At 32.3% G+C, this 12,192-nt stretch overlaps 1 protein-coding gene across 1 annotated transcript in view; it reads left to right on the top strand.

Annotated features, from left to right (window-relative positions):
* The window catches only part of LOC102040691 (transcription factor RFX3), a 121,856-nt gene extending 115,532 nt beyond the window's left edge, over nt 1-6,324 (top strand). Inside the window, exons 12-15 of the mRNA XM_031065287.1 lie at nt 1,957-2,165; nt 3,160-3,313; nt 5,374-5,416; nt 5,932-6,324. Of these exons, the coding sequence (XP_030921147.1) occupies nt 1,957-2,165; nt 3,160-3,313; nt 5,374-5,416; nt 5,932-6,173 (648 nt within the window). The 3' untranslated portion in view covers nt 6,174-6,324. The remainder of the gene's footprint in view (nt 1-1,956; nt 2,166-3,159; nt 3,314-5,373; nt 5,417-5,931) is intronic.
* The last annotated feature ends 5,868 nt before the right edge of the window (nt 6,325-12,192 follow it).

Genomic DNA, 12,192 nt, shown 5'->3' on the forward strand with positions numbered 1-12,192 from the left:
TTGTAAAAGAAGCCCCTTTTCCATCTCTTCTGCTAGCTCGCCCACCATTACCCACATGCAGAAAGGCAGTTGACCGTGCATCACAGTACCCCCTGCAGCCACGGGAGAATCATTACACCTGCCCCACCTGGCCAGGAGCCAACAGCGCCCCTGCCAGCTGTGACCATACCTACACCAAAGGGGAAAGTTCTTGGCAGCCATGAGAAAGCTGTTATGTGGTTTCTGGTTTTCTTTGTTGTTGCTACTGTTGTGGTTGTTTGGTTGCCTTGTTATACATACTAGCAAAGAAGTGTTATTCTTTTTCCCATATCTTTGCCTGAAAGCCTCTTAATTTCAAAGTTATAGTAATTTGGAGGGAAGGAGGTCATATTTTCTATTTCAAAGGAGGTTCCCACCTTTCTTGGCAGACACCTGTCTTTCGAACTAAGACAAAAGGGATTTCACTTTTATATTGTTACTTGTATAAAGGTACATGATCAGGTGTTTATTTTGGAACTTTGTGGTCTGACATACCCATCTGCTGGCCAGGCACCTGGGCATGTCAGTCATGAAGCCCCTGTTTTCCTAAAATTGCATGTGTTGTTTTGAAAAAGTACATATGTTTAAAGGTTCACACAGTAGTCAACTTTGGTTCAGGCTCCACATACGGCCTACCACATCACTTCCTGTGCATGGTATGAGGTGGTATAGAATAAACCCAGGGTCCTGGCCATAACCCATCTGGCTGCTGCAAAAATTAACTCTTTCCTGGCCAGAATCAGGACACTCCTTCAAAGCAAAAATGGCCATGGTACTTAGGTTTCTTTGTTCCTCTTTAGTTTTTACTTTCTCAATTCCCATTTGTGAAAAATGGAGTAGAAAATAAGGAATTTTTGTAAACTTTAATAAGAGATTAAGTAAGCAACAAAAAAAAAATCCAGCGCTGGGGTGCTCCTGGTCAACAGCCAAAGAACACTGCTGATGTATACGGACAGTGTTATCTTTATAGGTTACATAGCTGAGATACATGCATATTCATGTGTTTCATGCATTATTCAAACATTCTTTCGAACTCTCTGATGTTTTGGGAACTCCTTTGCTTAGCTTCTTCACACTCTGACTTATCTGCATGACATCCTGTGTGTCAGGTCAATATATTTTATTTCTTATGTCTCTATCCTGCTGTTTCACATCCTCTGATAAGGATTTAGTATGTCCTCCTTAAATTTAACATGGTATTCTCTAATTGTCCTCCAGTGCTCTGGTTTGTGTCAGGGTTATCTTATCACTTGGACAGGTTGGTCAATGGATGGCCTTACACTGTTCTTCTTAGTTACACAAAAGCCTTTTTTACATCTTATGTTTTGCTAAGGTCTATATCACAATACATTCATCACACTAGTATTTCCATAAGCGATACATAGATATTATATTCATTACACTACTATTTCTATGAGCAACACAGTGCATACTTAATCGGATAGATGATATTATATTATATTATAGCTAAAAAGAGTTATAATAGATACTATTTCTAAATACTTATAATCACTAACAACATACATAAGCTAATACATAAATGTGAAAGCCAATATTATCTGGTCATTTTTCACACATTTGACTGCCCTTTCCACTCCTTGTTCCTGCAGTCTCAAGCCTGACAAGTCCTGAAACTTTTACTAGAAAAATCATGAATGAGGGAAGTGGAAAATTCTTTAACGAAAATGAATATGGAACATTGCAATGTATTTATGGATTTTCATTGTAATTTTGTGTGTGTGCTTTATTTCATGTCCATTTTTGTACTTTGGATTCCTCCTCTCATTTTCTTCCAACAAAACTGAGACAGACATGAAGATAAAAATACTCATTAGTTTGTCTAATAAGTATATTTCATCCTTTTAATTTAATTGTTCAATCTTTAGGTATAATTTACATTTTGTGTTTTGCTTTCATTTTTGCCATGTTTTATAACAGGAACAGGCTTCCTGGGTGTGTCAGTGTGATGACAATATAGTTCAAAAACTAGAAACAGATTTCAAGATGACTCTTCAGCAGCAGAGCACTCTAGAGCAGTGGGCGGCCTGGCTTGATAATGTAATGGTGCAAGCATTGAAACCATACGAAGGAAGACCCAGCTTTCCTAAAGCAGCACGGCAATTTCTTTTAAAATGGTCTTTCTACAGGTAGTCTTCTAAATTATTTTAGCTATTTTATTATTTGCTCAATAGTATGACATAATACTGTTGAAAAAAGTTATATCAGACAATAGTTCCCAAGAAATGTAGAGCTTTTCCCCCACCTCCCAAAAGATCGGTGTTCTTAACATTAAACACAGTGATATGTGCAACTCAGCAGCAGATGAAATTATCCTTGTATATTGTTTTATAGACCTTGTGCAAATGTAATGAGGTTAGAATTTTATCCTGATTTGGAAACATGCTATGAAATATTTTGGATTGATTAGCTATACAATTTTAAAGCCAATGTTTTACTATTAGTTATTAAAATACCATGGGTTCTATTTTTATTATGTAGGGACAAATTTTTTTTTAATTGTGTGAAAAGAACAAGACAAATGTTCTATGTCATCTACTACTGTATCAATTATCATAGTAAAGCTATTTTTTTTCAAAATGGTGCATGATAGCATCTACTTTGTGAGAGTATCATATGGATGTTTTCATACACAATCTGCATTTTTCTATTATAAGGTATACACAAATTTATCTAAATTTTACAAGTTTAAAAATCATACCAATTAAAAACTTTGAACTAGGAATGGGAACTTAACAGACACAATATTTTGAAAGACCACTTTGTTTGAAATTAAACAACTTTAATACAATTTTGCTACTTAAAATTTTAACAAAGAACTTACTTTTGCTAAGTTCAGTTTTTACATGTGCTCACATATTAGTAATTGTGCATACACCGAAAAACCCCTTCCTGCCTTTTTGAAAATTTAGCTTCTAGTTGTGTAATATGGTCTCTAACCATGCTTTCAAAAAAGGGGAGAGACAAATAATTGTCTTTCACAGACATTTCTTTCTGAAGACATCATAAATCAGATGGTTTTGAATAGCATTACTTTATTATTCTTGAAGTGTATATTCCATATGAATAAATTATTAAAGAATTGTGATATTTATTTCATATTTTCCCCCCATATTTAAATAGCTCAATGGTGATTCGAGATTTAACCTTGCGCAGTGCTGCTAGCTTTGGCTCTTTTCATCTGATCCGCTTGCTTTACGATGAATACATGTTTTACTTAGTAGAACATCGTGTTGCTCAGGCAACAGGAGAAACACCTATCGCAGTTATGGGAGAGGTAAGATAATACACAAGAAAATGGATTGGTGAATTTAGCAATAAATTCAGATATGCATTTTCAGGTTTTTTAACATTTACATGGATCTATGGGATATTTTTAATAATATTTGTAATCCGTTGTAGATTGAGTTGCAAATACATTGGCATCTTCAAATTTGGGTTATATACCTTCATTCATGTTTCACACAAATGAAATGAAAGTAGCATGGAAGTACTTGCAGGATTGGGACATGGCATAATTTCATGCCTATATTTCAATGTATTTTGTTTAAAATAAACAGAGCCAAGTATAAATTCAGAAACACCGTGTCTTATATGCGTTTATGGTATTTGCAATCTGAAGTTTTCCTCACTCTTTTTTTTCAGTAGCACCTCTAACCATTAATTTTGTGTAAGTTGCTTAAGAATTCACATTATCTTAGGAGTTATCATCAAGGAATTGTACTTTTAAAGTTCTAGAAAATGGATGTGGACATACAATAGGTAGTTCACCAGACTGAAGCTCGATGTTTTTATACTTGATGATCATTATATCATGTTTAATCTTACTGATAAGTTGTAAGTCATCTTGCATGACTTGATATATATTTTTTTCCTCAGGATATATTAAAAAGTATAATTAAATATTATAAAAATATGTACATTTTCATAGAGATTGGAATTCTTGGCTTAATTTGTAGTTTGATTAATCTGACATGTAAAAAAGAAATTACTTTCTGATTAGATACTTGAACTCTGCCATTACATTTATAGCAAAGTATTGGAAAAGTATAATATTGCTACATTCTTGTTCTCTTGACATAGTATATGTCAAATGTAATGCTTGTGTACTGTGGGACTTCCTAGAATGTTTTGGTAAACTTAAGACAGATATTATCTTAGAGAGAAAACATGTAATCTAAAGTTTTGAGAGATGAGAGGGGAACAGGGAAGTTGTAAACATTCATTAAATGCATGGCTTCTTGTGTTTCTCTGCATTTACTGACTAGTTGAAATAAAATGGGAAAGACTAAGGCTAGTTTGACAAACACTTGAAGCCATTATGAACTGTCTTTACGGCTGAGAAAAAGTTTCCTTCTCTCCCATCCCCTTAGATTTGTAGATTGATTCTGGCACAAGTACTCAGACAGTCCTGTGGTTAACTGGATCAGAGAATTAATCCTGTCTGAAATAATCCCTTGGGCTATTTTTATTGGGTTAGTTCTGTCATGTTGTTCTTTGCATGGCCATGTGGATGACTTAAGGTGAAAGAATGGGTATGGGAAGGTGAGGAGGGAGTATATATGAGGGAACCTGGAAAGATAGGGCTGCTGCTGCTTATGCTGGTTTAGTGTTCACTGAAGTTTTATCTTTCTGTATTTCTGAAAAGGACTGAGTCAGGTATGTTTAGAAATATATTTATTTAAATATTGTACTCCTTTTATTTGAGATTAACGAACCAAATTATGCTCTGCAGCTTCTCATTTAAGAGAAGGGTAAAGGACTCAGACAAAGAAAGGGAGGAAAGAAGTTTGATTTTTTACTTGTGAGCAGCTTTTCACTTTATTTTTTATAAGTAAACTAGTCAGCATAATATACTGTAATAACCATCACCCCTATTTTCAGTGATGCCATTTATTTACCCTATGTATAGTTTTGCTACACTATAACTGCCTTAGTGACACACCATTTCAGGATAACTTTTAAGCAAGCTTTTGGTTAAAGTATTGCAGTTTAAAAATGGACACCGGTCATATTTTCCAGCATTCTACATCAGAAATATCTCACTCAAAGCAACAAAGGCCTTAACATGTCACCCTAAAAATGCAAATACATATGCATAAGTTTATATCCTATTGTTTTAATTGCTGACAACATTTTATTTTAATTTCCTTAATATGAACACAAATATAATGGAATGGAAAATGAAATTGTATACTATGGATGTGACTGCAGTCAAATGCATGTACTTTCATACTAGCCACAAGCCATTAGAGCATACTACTGGCTTTACCATAGATAATCTAAGGTCATGTTTGTGTAGGACTGTGCGCACAATTTTTATTGTTTATTTTGCAGTTTGGTGATTTAAATGCTCTATCCCCTGGAAATATGGATAAAGGTAAGCACTCCCAAATGTATAATTTTATGTAGAACTAGCATGTCTATTGGAGCAAAGCAAGTTCTTTTTTTTTTAAATATAGTTAAGCAGAATTGAAAGCTACATCATAATTTAAATTATGTGAATATTACTATTATAGGGGTACAATATGCTATACATGATATATAGTACATTATAAAGACTAGAATACTCTAGGGCCTAAATAGGTTTTTTTTTATGTCTATTTTTTACACAAGAAATTTTCAAAATGTAATTGTATATTCTGGTGAGAGAGCTGAAGGGGATGGACAACTGGAAAAAGGAAGATATGATTGGTTATTACACTTTCCTGTGTTTTCATATTTCGTGTTATTTGCAAAATGAAGGCCTTTCTATTCAGATTTTTTCCCTTTGTGCTATCTTTTCTTTTCTTTTCTTTTCTTTTCTTTTCTTTTCTTTTCTTTTCTTTTCTTTTCTTTTCTTTTCTTTTCTTTTCTTTTCTTTTCTTTTCTTTTCTTTTCTTTTTGTGTTTGCAGATGAGAGCAGTGAAGTTGAAAGTGAAATAGAAGAAGAGATGGATGAAAATGGAGGGCCACAAGCCAAGAGGGAGAAAACAGACTTAAACCAAGCATTTCAGGTGGGCTGCTTGCAGCAGCCAGTGCTTGAGAGTGGAATAGAACAGAGCCTCCTGAACCCAATTCATAATGAGCACATTGTTACAAATACTCAGACTATCAGACAATGCAGTGCTACTGGAAATACATATACTGCAGTCTAATATTGAAGTGCTCCTTAACTGCATTAGCCTTGTTGATGCTGGACTTAATGGGGGAGATAGGAGAATAGGTCTAAAAGTCGTCTTATCAAATTTTAGCTGTGCTGAACATTACCTTTTATTGGATTGTGAAATAAAATGGGTGTATGCATTTTGCCAGATGTTTAAAAAATTGTAAGCAAAATCATTTTACATTGGTTATTCAATATTGAGTTTTCGTAGTTTCAAGTGTCAATGAAGACTTTTGTCAAGCTTTTAATGTTAATGCTTTTGTCCTCTTATAATTAAAATAACATTTTTTTCATAGTTCAAATATATTTTAATGCTAATTATTTCTCATAATGATTTCATATACATAGATTTTTAATTAGATGCAAAATATGAAAATAAATACTTTCTTTGACATACTGGATGCATACTCATTTGACAGTGGATGCATCAAATCTGTTATAAAAGGTGCTTTTCATTGAACACAACTAGAAGACAATATTTTCATGAAATTGTGAGCATTCAGGGGGTATTTTTATCATAATGTTGGAAGGTTGGGAACATCTAGTTTTCTTTCTCTAAGGAAGAAGTGTTTTCACTGCATTTACAAATGCAGAATAAGTGATAAAATTGTAACAATGTGGTAATGTGTACACTGTAGGCACACCTAATTATCTGATCACATGTAAACAATACAAGCTTCCTTTAAAATCAACAGCTCTGGATTATATTTGCATGCCAATTCCTCTGGTTTTGGAGATTACTGATTCTATTTTGAGACCACTGCACAGATACGTCTGGTTGTCAAATGGTACTGTAGTTAATAGAAACTAAACCACAATAGAAGTAACTTGATTTTTTTTAAGTGTACATGCTACTTATGTTGAACTGGGCATATAGGAAAACATTCCTTTTGGATGACTTTCTTCTATTCTAGGCCTGTTCCTACTATTTTAATTAGCTGCTTTCAAAAATGATAATTTATAGAATGTAAGAAATGTAGCAACCTGCATAATTTTCTTTTTAAAATGCATCTCCTGATTAATAAAGTGAATTTAATTTTTTACAAAAACTTATTAAGGTAGTGTAACTGGCACTCCTCCCTTGTACTTATTCCCAATTGCATTAAATTTTAATAGGTGGCTAGATGGATCATTGCTATTTAAGAATGTACATCAGGGATTGTTGTACCTCGGCTATTACATGGTGCCTTAAACAGAACTGAAACTAAGATTTAGTATTTTTTGTTATTTTTAATAACTCTTAAAATTTATTCAACAAGGTGTGCCTGTCACTTTCAAATTTCCTAAGTATTAGAGGCAGGTTGCATAGTCTTCAAAGAAATAAAGAGGGTTTTATTATTAAGTGATATTTATATCCCTCCTAAAATTGATACTAAAAATATTTTTTCTTGTTGCTAGTTGAATTTCACTTCATTACAAATAAAATTTGCTTGGGAACTTGAAAAGCAGAACTAGCTTTAATGCTGACTTCAAATCTTGTTAAAGTAAATGCACCATAGTCATAAGCATGGTTATATATTTTAAACTCTTGTCAGATTTTAATTTTAAAAATTCAGACTAAATAAATAAGCAGGTACATAATGCAGCACATATTTTCAATTTGCATATGTGGTAGGGTGTCAGTCTGATGCTGGGTTTTAATGTTTATATTTTATAGTGATAGTTTATACAGTCCATATTAATTGATGTTAAACATTTATGATTTTTTTCTGATTATTTTAAGCATTTTCATTATTTTTAAAGCAGACATAAACTTGCTAGGCTAAAATATTGAAAGTAATTAAATAAAAGCAAAAAAGTGAAAGAAAGAATAACAAAAGTAATTTTATAGAAAGGACTGCATTAAAAATGGAGTCTCTTGTTTTATCTAGTGTGACTGTGGATTGATATTTTTTTAAAGTCATATATACCAAATGGGTAAACAGCATGTGACATGAACAGTGTATTTTTAGCAAAGAAATTTGTTGCTAGAGCTTTCAGATGAATCAAGAATGGTTATAGCTCAACTAAGAGGGCTTAATACTTTTTGGGTACAAAATTATTTGTAAATTTCTTAGCAAAATTTGGAGGCAAACCCATCCTGCTCCATTCTATGTAGGCACAATTCCTACTTATGTCTGTAGATGTTTTTTGTCTCAGCAAAAAGTGCAAATGAGGTTTGTATTAATTTCTCTCTAAATTCACCTGTGCACTGAATCCTCATAGGTTGTGTTCTCCCAAATATCACTCCATCCTGGGTTTTTTCCCTTAGAAATCAGCACCTTTCACCAAAAATCCTAAAAACTAACCTATGATATTTGCTCCCTTTTATTTTGCATTTTAATATTTTAAAAATTAAAATATAGTTCCATACTCAGCATTTTTCATTCTTAACATAGGGTGCCCTATGGTGTACTGATGGTCCCTATTGCCTGGTTTCAAATTTTGTGTTGACAAACTTTAAATATTTTTTATTGGTAGAATGTTGGATTTATTGTTGCTGAAAGAAAAGTATGGTTGTAACATGTAAATCTAGATTGCTAAGAAGAGGTGGGTCCTGAACATCTTCTGAACAGTTAATCACTGTTCATGTAGTGCAAAAAGAAAACAAAATATATGCATACAAAGATAGAATGCATATAATGGATTCTAATAGCAGTTGTCAAAACAAATTTAAATTATTCCTTATTCAGATAACTGAATTAAGTTTGTATATCTATGCTTATCAGCTGATTATTCTCTCAAATTTTAAAGTAATATTTTCCCCACTTTAACAATTATTTGACAGAATTAAGTTGCTGTAAGCTGCTGTGCTTTGCTTTTAAATTTACTGCAATTTAAATCAAACATACGTGCATGAAACAATTTAAATACTTTTGATATTTGTTAATAGATGGGTATTATTAATGATTTGAGCACAGAAATATGGATACCTCAGTCCAAATTATGTAGTGTGTAGCATGTGGCTGAATTGCCACTCTGAAGCCTGCTTAACTCTTTTAGAGCTCTAAAGAGCTGTAGCAAGCATCTACTGTTGAGACACTACAAGATAAGGGTTCACATAATTTGTAGATTTTACCCAATTTTGATGTGAAATTAAAAAATTATTTTAGAATCACTTCCCCCATTGGCACAAATTACTTAGTAAACACTGTGGCAGAATGGGAATGGGTATTGTTGAATTACTTTTTCAAAACATGGGGCCAAATTTTCACAAGTTTAAATATATGAAAAGTTACATTTTCATATTTTTCATTGTAAATCAGCTTTTTTAAAAGCCCTCTCTTTTCAGTTATCTGCGTCTGTGTTTTATTATTATACTGTAGCATGCTTTGTGCATCTTTTTTTTTAATGTTCCGTTAAAAAAAAATGGATAGTACTCTTTAAATTGTTTACTTGCAAAATTATGATGTACAGCATTTCTGCCTTTAGTTCAAAAATGTGTAAAATATTGTGCTGGTGTACTGTCGCTGAGGAATGTATAGCTTTATAAAACATTTCAGTTTAAACTGAAGCATTTTTAAATGTCTGAAATACTGCTTCTGTTCAAAATATTTTCCACGGGGGAAGATCTGACCTGATATATTTGTGGTTCTCACCAAATGATATCAGCATTGTTTAGAAATGCATTTATATTAGTTAGCACTACATTGCAATCTAGCTTACTTTACAGAGTGGTTTTACAAAATAAAATAACCTTTTATAGTAATGGAAAAAAAAGGTGGAAAAGTAACTTTTTAAATGATGTAAGTATTTTTTGTACTTTGTGACAGTTATTTCAGAGTTTAAAACATTCTTTTGACAGATCAGTACAGATTTCTGAAAATTACATCCTCGTCTTTGTATAAAAAGAAAACTATCATGTCTGTGGTTTAAAAATAGGTCAATAAATGGTATTCGAGTATCTTTGCAACTTTGGTGATTAAAAAATAAAAAACAGGAATAGAAGAATAAATACAAAGTACTTAGTTTTAGCCTTAGAATATTAATTTAATGTAATGCTTTGCATTAACCCTTTGAGCATTGTGAGGATACACTTTTTAGGTAATTTAATTAGACCACTGAAAATATTCTATATAGTTAAGTAACTGATTGTCCTGCAGAATTTTTTTTAATTTCTAAATTAAATATTTGCATGGTAGACAGAAATGTTTTTGTTTCAAAAGGCTTAATAGATTTAGGTGAAATTATTCACTGCCACCAATATGTGCTGTATGGTGCAAAACTATTTCTGCTATTTTATTTTCATAATTGCATAAATATCTGAAGAAATAAAATATTTGATTCTACAGTCATAGGTTGTTTACTTTAGGACCTCTTTACAATATGGAGGTTTAGAAAAATATTTTTACTCTTCTGGAAATATCTTTAGGCTGATATTAAAATACTTTAATACTGTAAATTAAAATCTTCACAAATAAAACCAAAACTATTTAATTAACAAGAAAATTAATTTTACAGAACCCTTGGTATGTTTGCAATCAAATTTTCAGCAGTCTATCTGATAAATAGACAAAAAGGACATTGTATTCATATTACTTTTAACAGTCAGTCACTGTGATATGAACTAATGGAAAGACAGTGGTACTAGATTCAGCTTCCTCTACAGGGATGCAGTTCGTATGCCTCTTATTGAATGTCAGAATTTAAAAAGAAATAAAAACCAAACCCTAGAAATTGCACCTGCCTTCTGCTGTGTTGAAAAATCCTTTGTTCTTACAAGTAGTACTCACCAGAACAAGGGAACAAGTTCAGAAGTGAGTAGAGAGTTGTTGAAAATTATAGATAGAAATACCACCTTACTTAGCTTTTCTACTGGTTGATGGCAGAAGCTATCAACAACAGTAGGTGCAAATGTATTTTATTCAAATCTAGCTGAGTGAAAAAAGTCTCATTACATTTAGTGGAATTACATCACTAATATAGTGCAAGTAAGTTGTAAAGATTTCTAGTAAGTTAATGCAAATTCATGCATAATTATAATGCAATACTCAAAGGGGTTTAATTTAACAATTTTTTATTCATAATTTACTGTAAATGCTCCCCATTTTGCCTGCCTTGAATATTGCTGCTAGTGATTCTAAATGTGAGCAAACCTAACTGTAATTTATCCATTTTACTTAAGAAAGAGTAAAAGCCACTTACAAAGTGACTGCCTAGTTTTTGTTTGAGGAAAATATGCCTCAGTTTGATCATTTAAACTTTCGTGGTTTATTCTATTTTTTTTTCTTTTAAAAAAGGAACTCAGCAATTAAAATGTTGGGACTGGAAGCCCTGAGTAATTAAAGTTTTTGTAAAAATTGTTCTTCACTATAGAGAAAAAAGTCCATAACAAGACTATGAGCATCAAAATGACCCTCACTTAAATCAGAATCAGGGAAAGGCTCTTATGTTCTTAAGTGCTTCCTTGATCATGTTGCAAATGTCTTCAAGAATTTTCAGCACTGGGTGAACTTTAAAATAATAAATATTTGAAAATAATTAAGACTGTAGAGGGACAACCTCCCTTGATTTGGGTTCACCAGGTATATTTATCCATTATCTTTTGACTCACTGATAAGAGGGTCTTTTTCTTTTAGATTTTGTTACGCAAAGAATACTATAGGTTTCTCAAATACATTGTTAAAGTGATTGTTCTGTATTTAAACATTAAATTTCATATTGAAGTAACCCAATAAACCCATTTAAATGTAAAAAAATATAATCATGCACCAAAGCAAGTTTCTCATCCTCACTGAAAATTTGGATTTACGGTAATAACCAATGAGGCTATTGAATAAACTTTGAGTGCCTTTCAAACACTTAGGAAATTTTGCCTCAGGTGGTAAACTGTAATTAGGTTAATTCTAGAGCTTGCCAATCAATAATTCTGTCGTCACTCAGGGCTTTCTTAGCTTCTAGAAAACTTACTTGGTTCCATTTATTTTCTAATGTATTTTTTTAAGGTGCCATCATTTAAATTTCACTTAGTAAGTGGCAGTTTACATTATTCAGTACCACAGGCACAGAAATGTAATAACATTAGGAGAAAT

The sequence above is a fragment of the Geospiza fortis genome, unplaced genomic scaffold, assembly GCF_000277835.1.
Source record: "Geospiza fortis unplaced genomic scaffold, GeoFor_1.0 scaffold238, whole genome shotgun sequence".
In the NCBI taxonomy this organism is placed as follows: Eukaryota; Metazoa; Chordata; class Aves; order Passeriformes; family Thraupidae; genus Geospiza; species Geospiza fortis.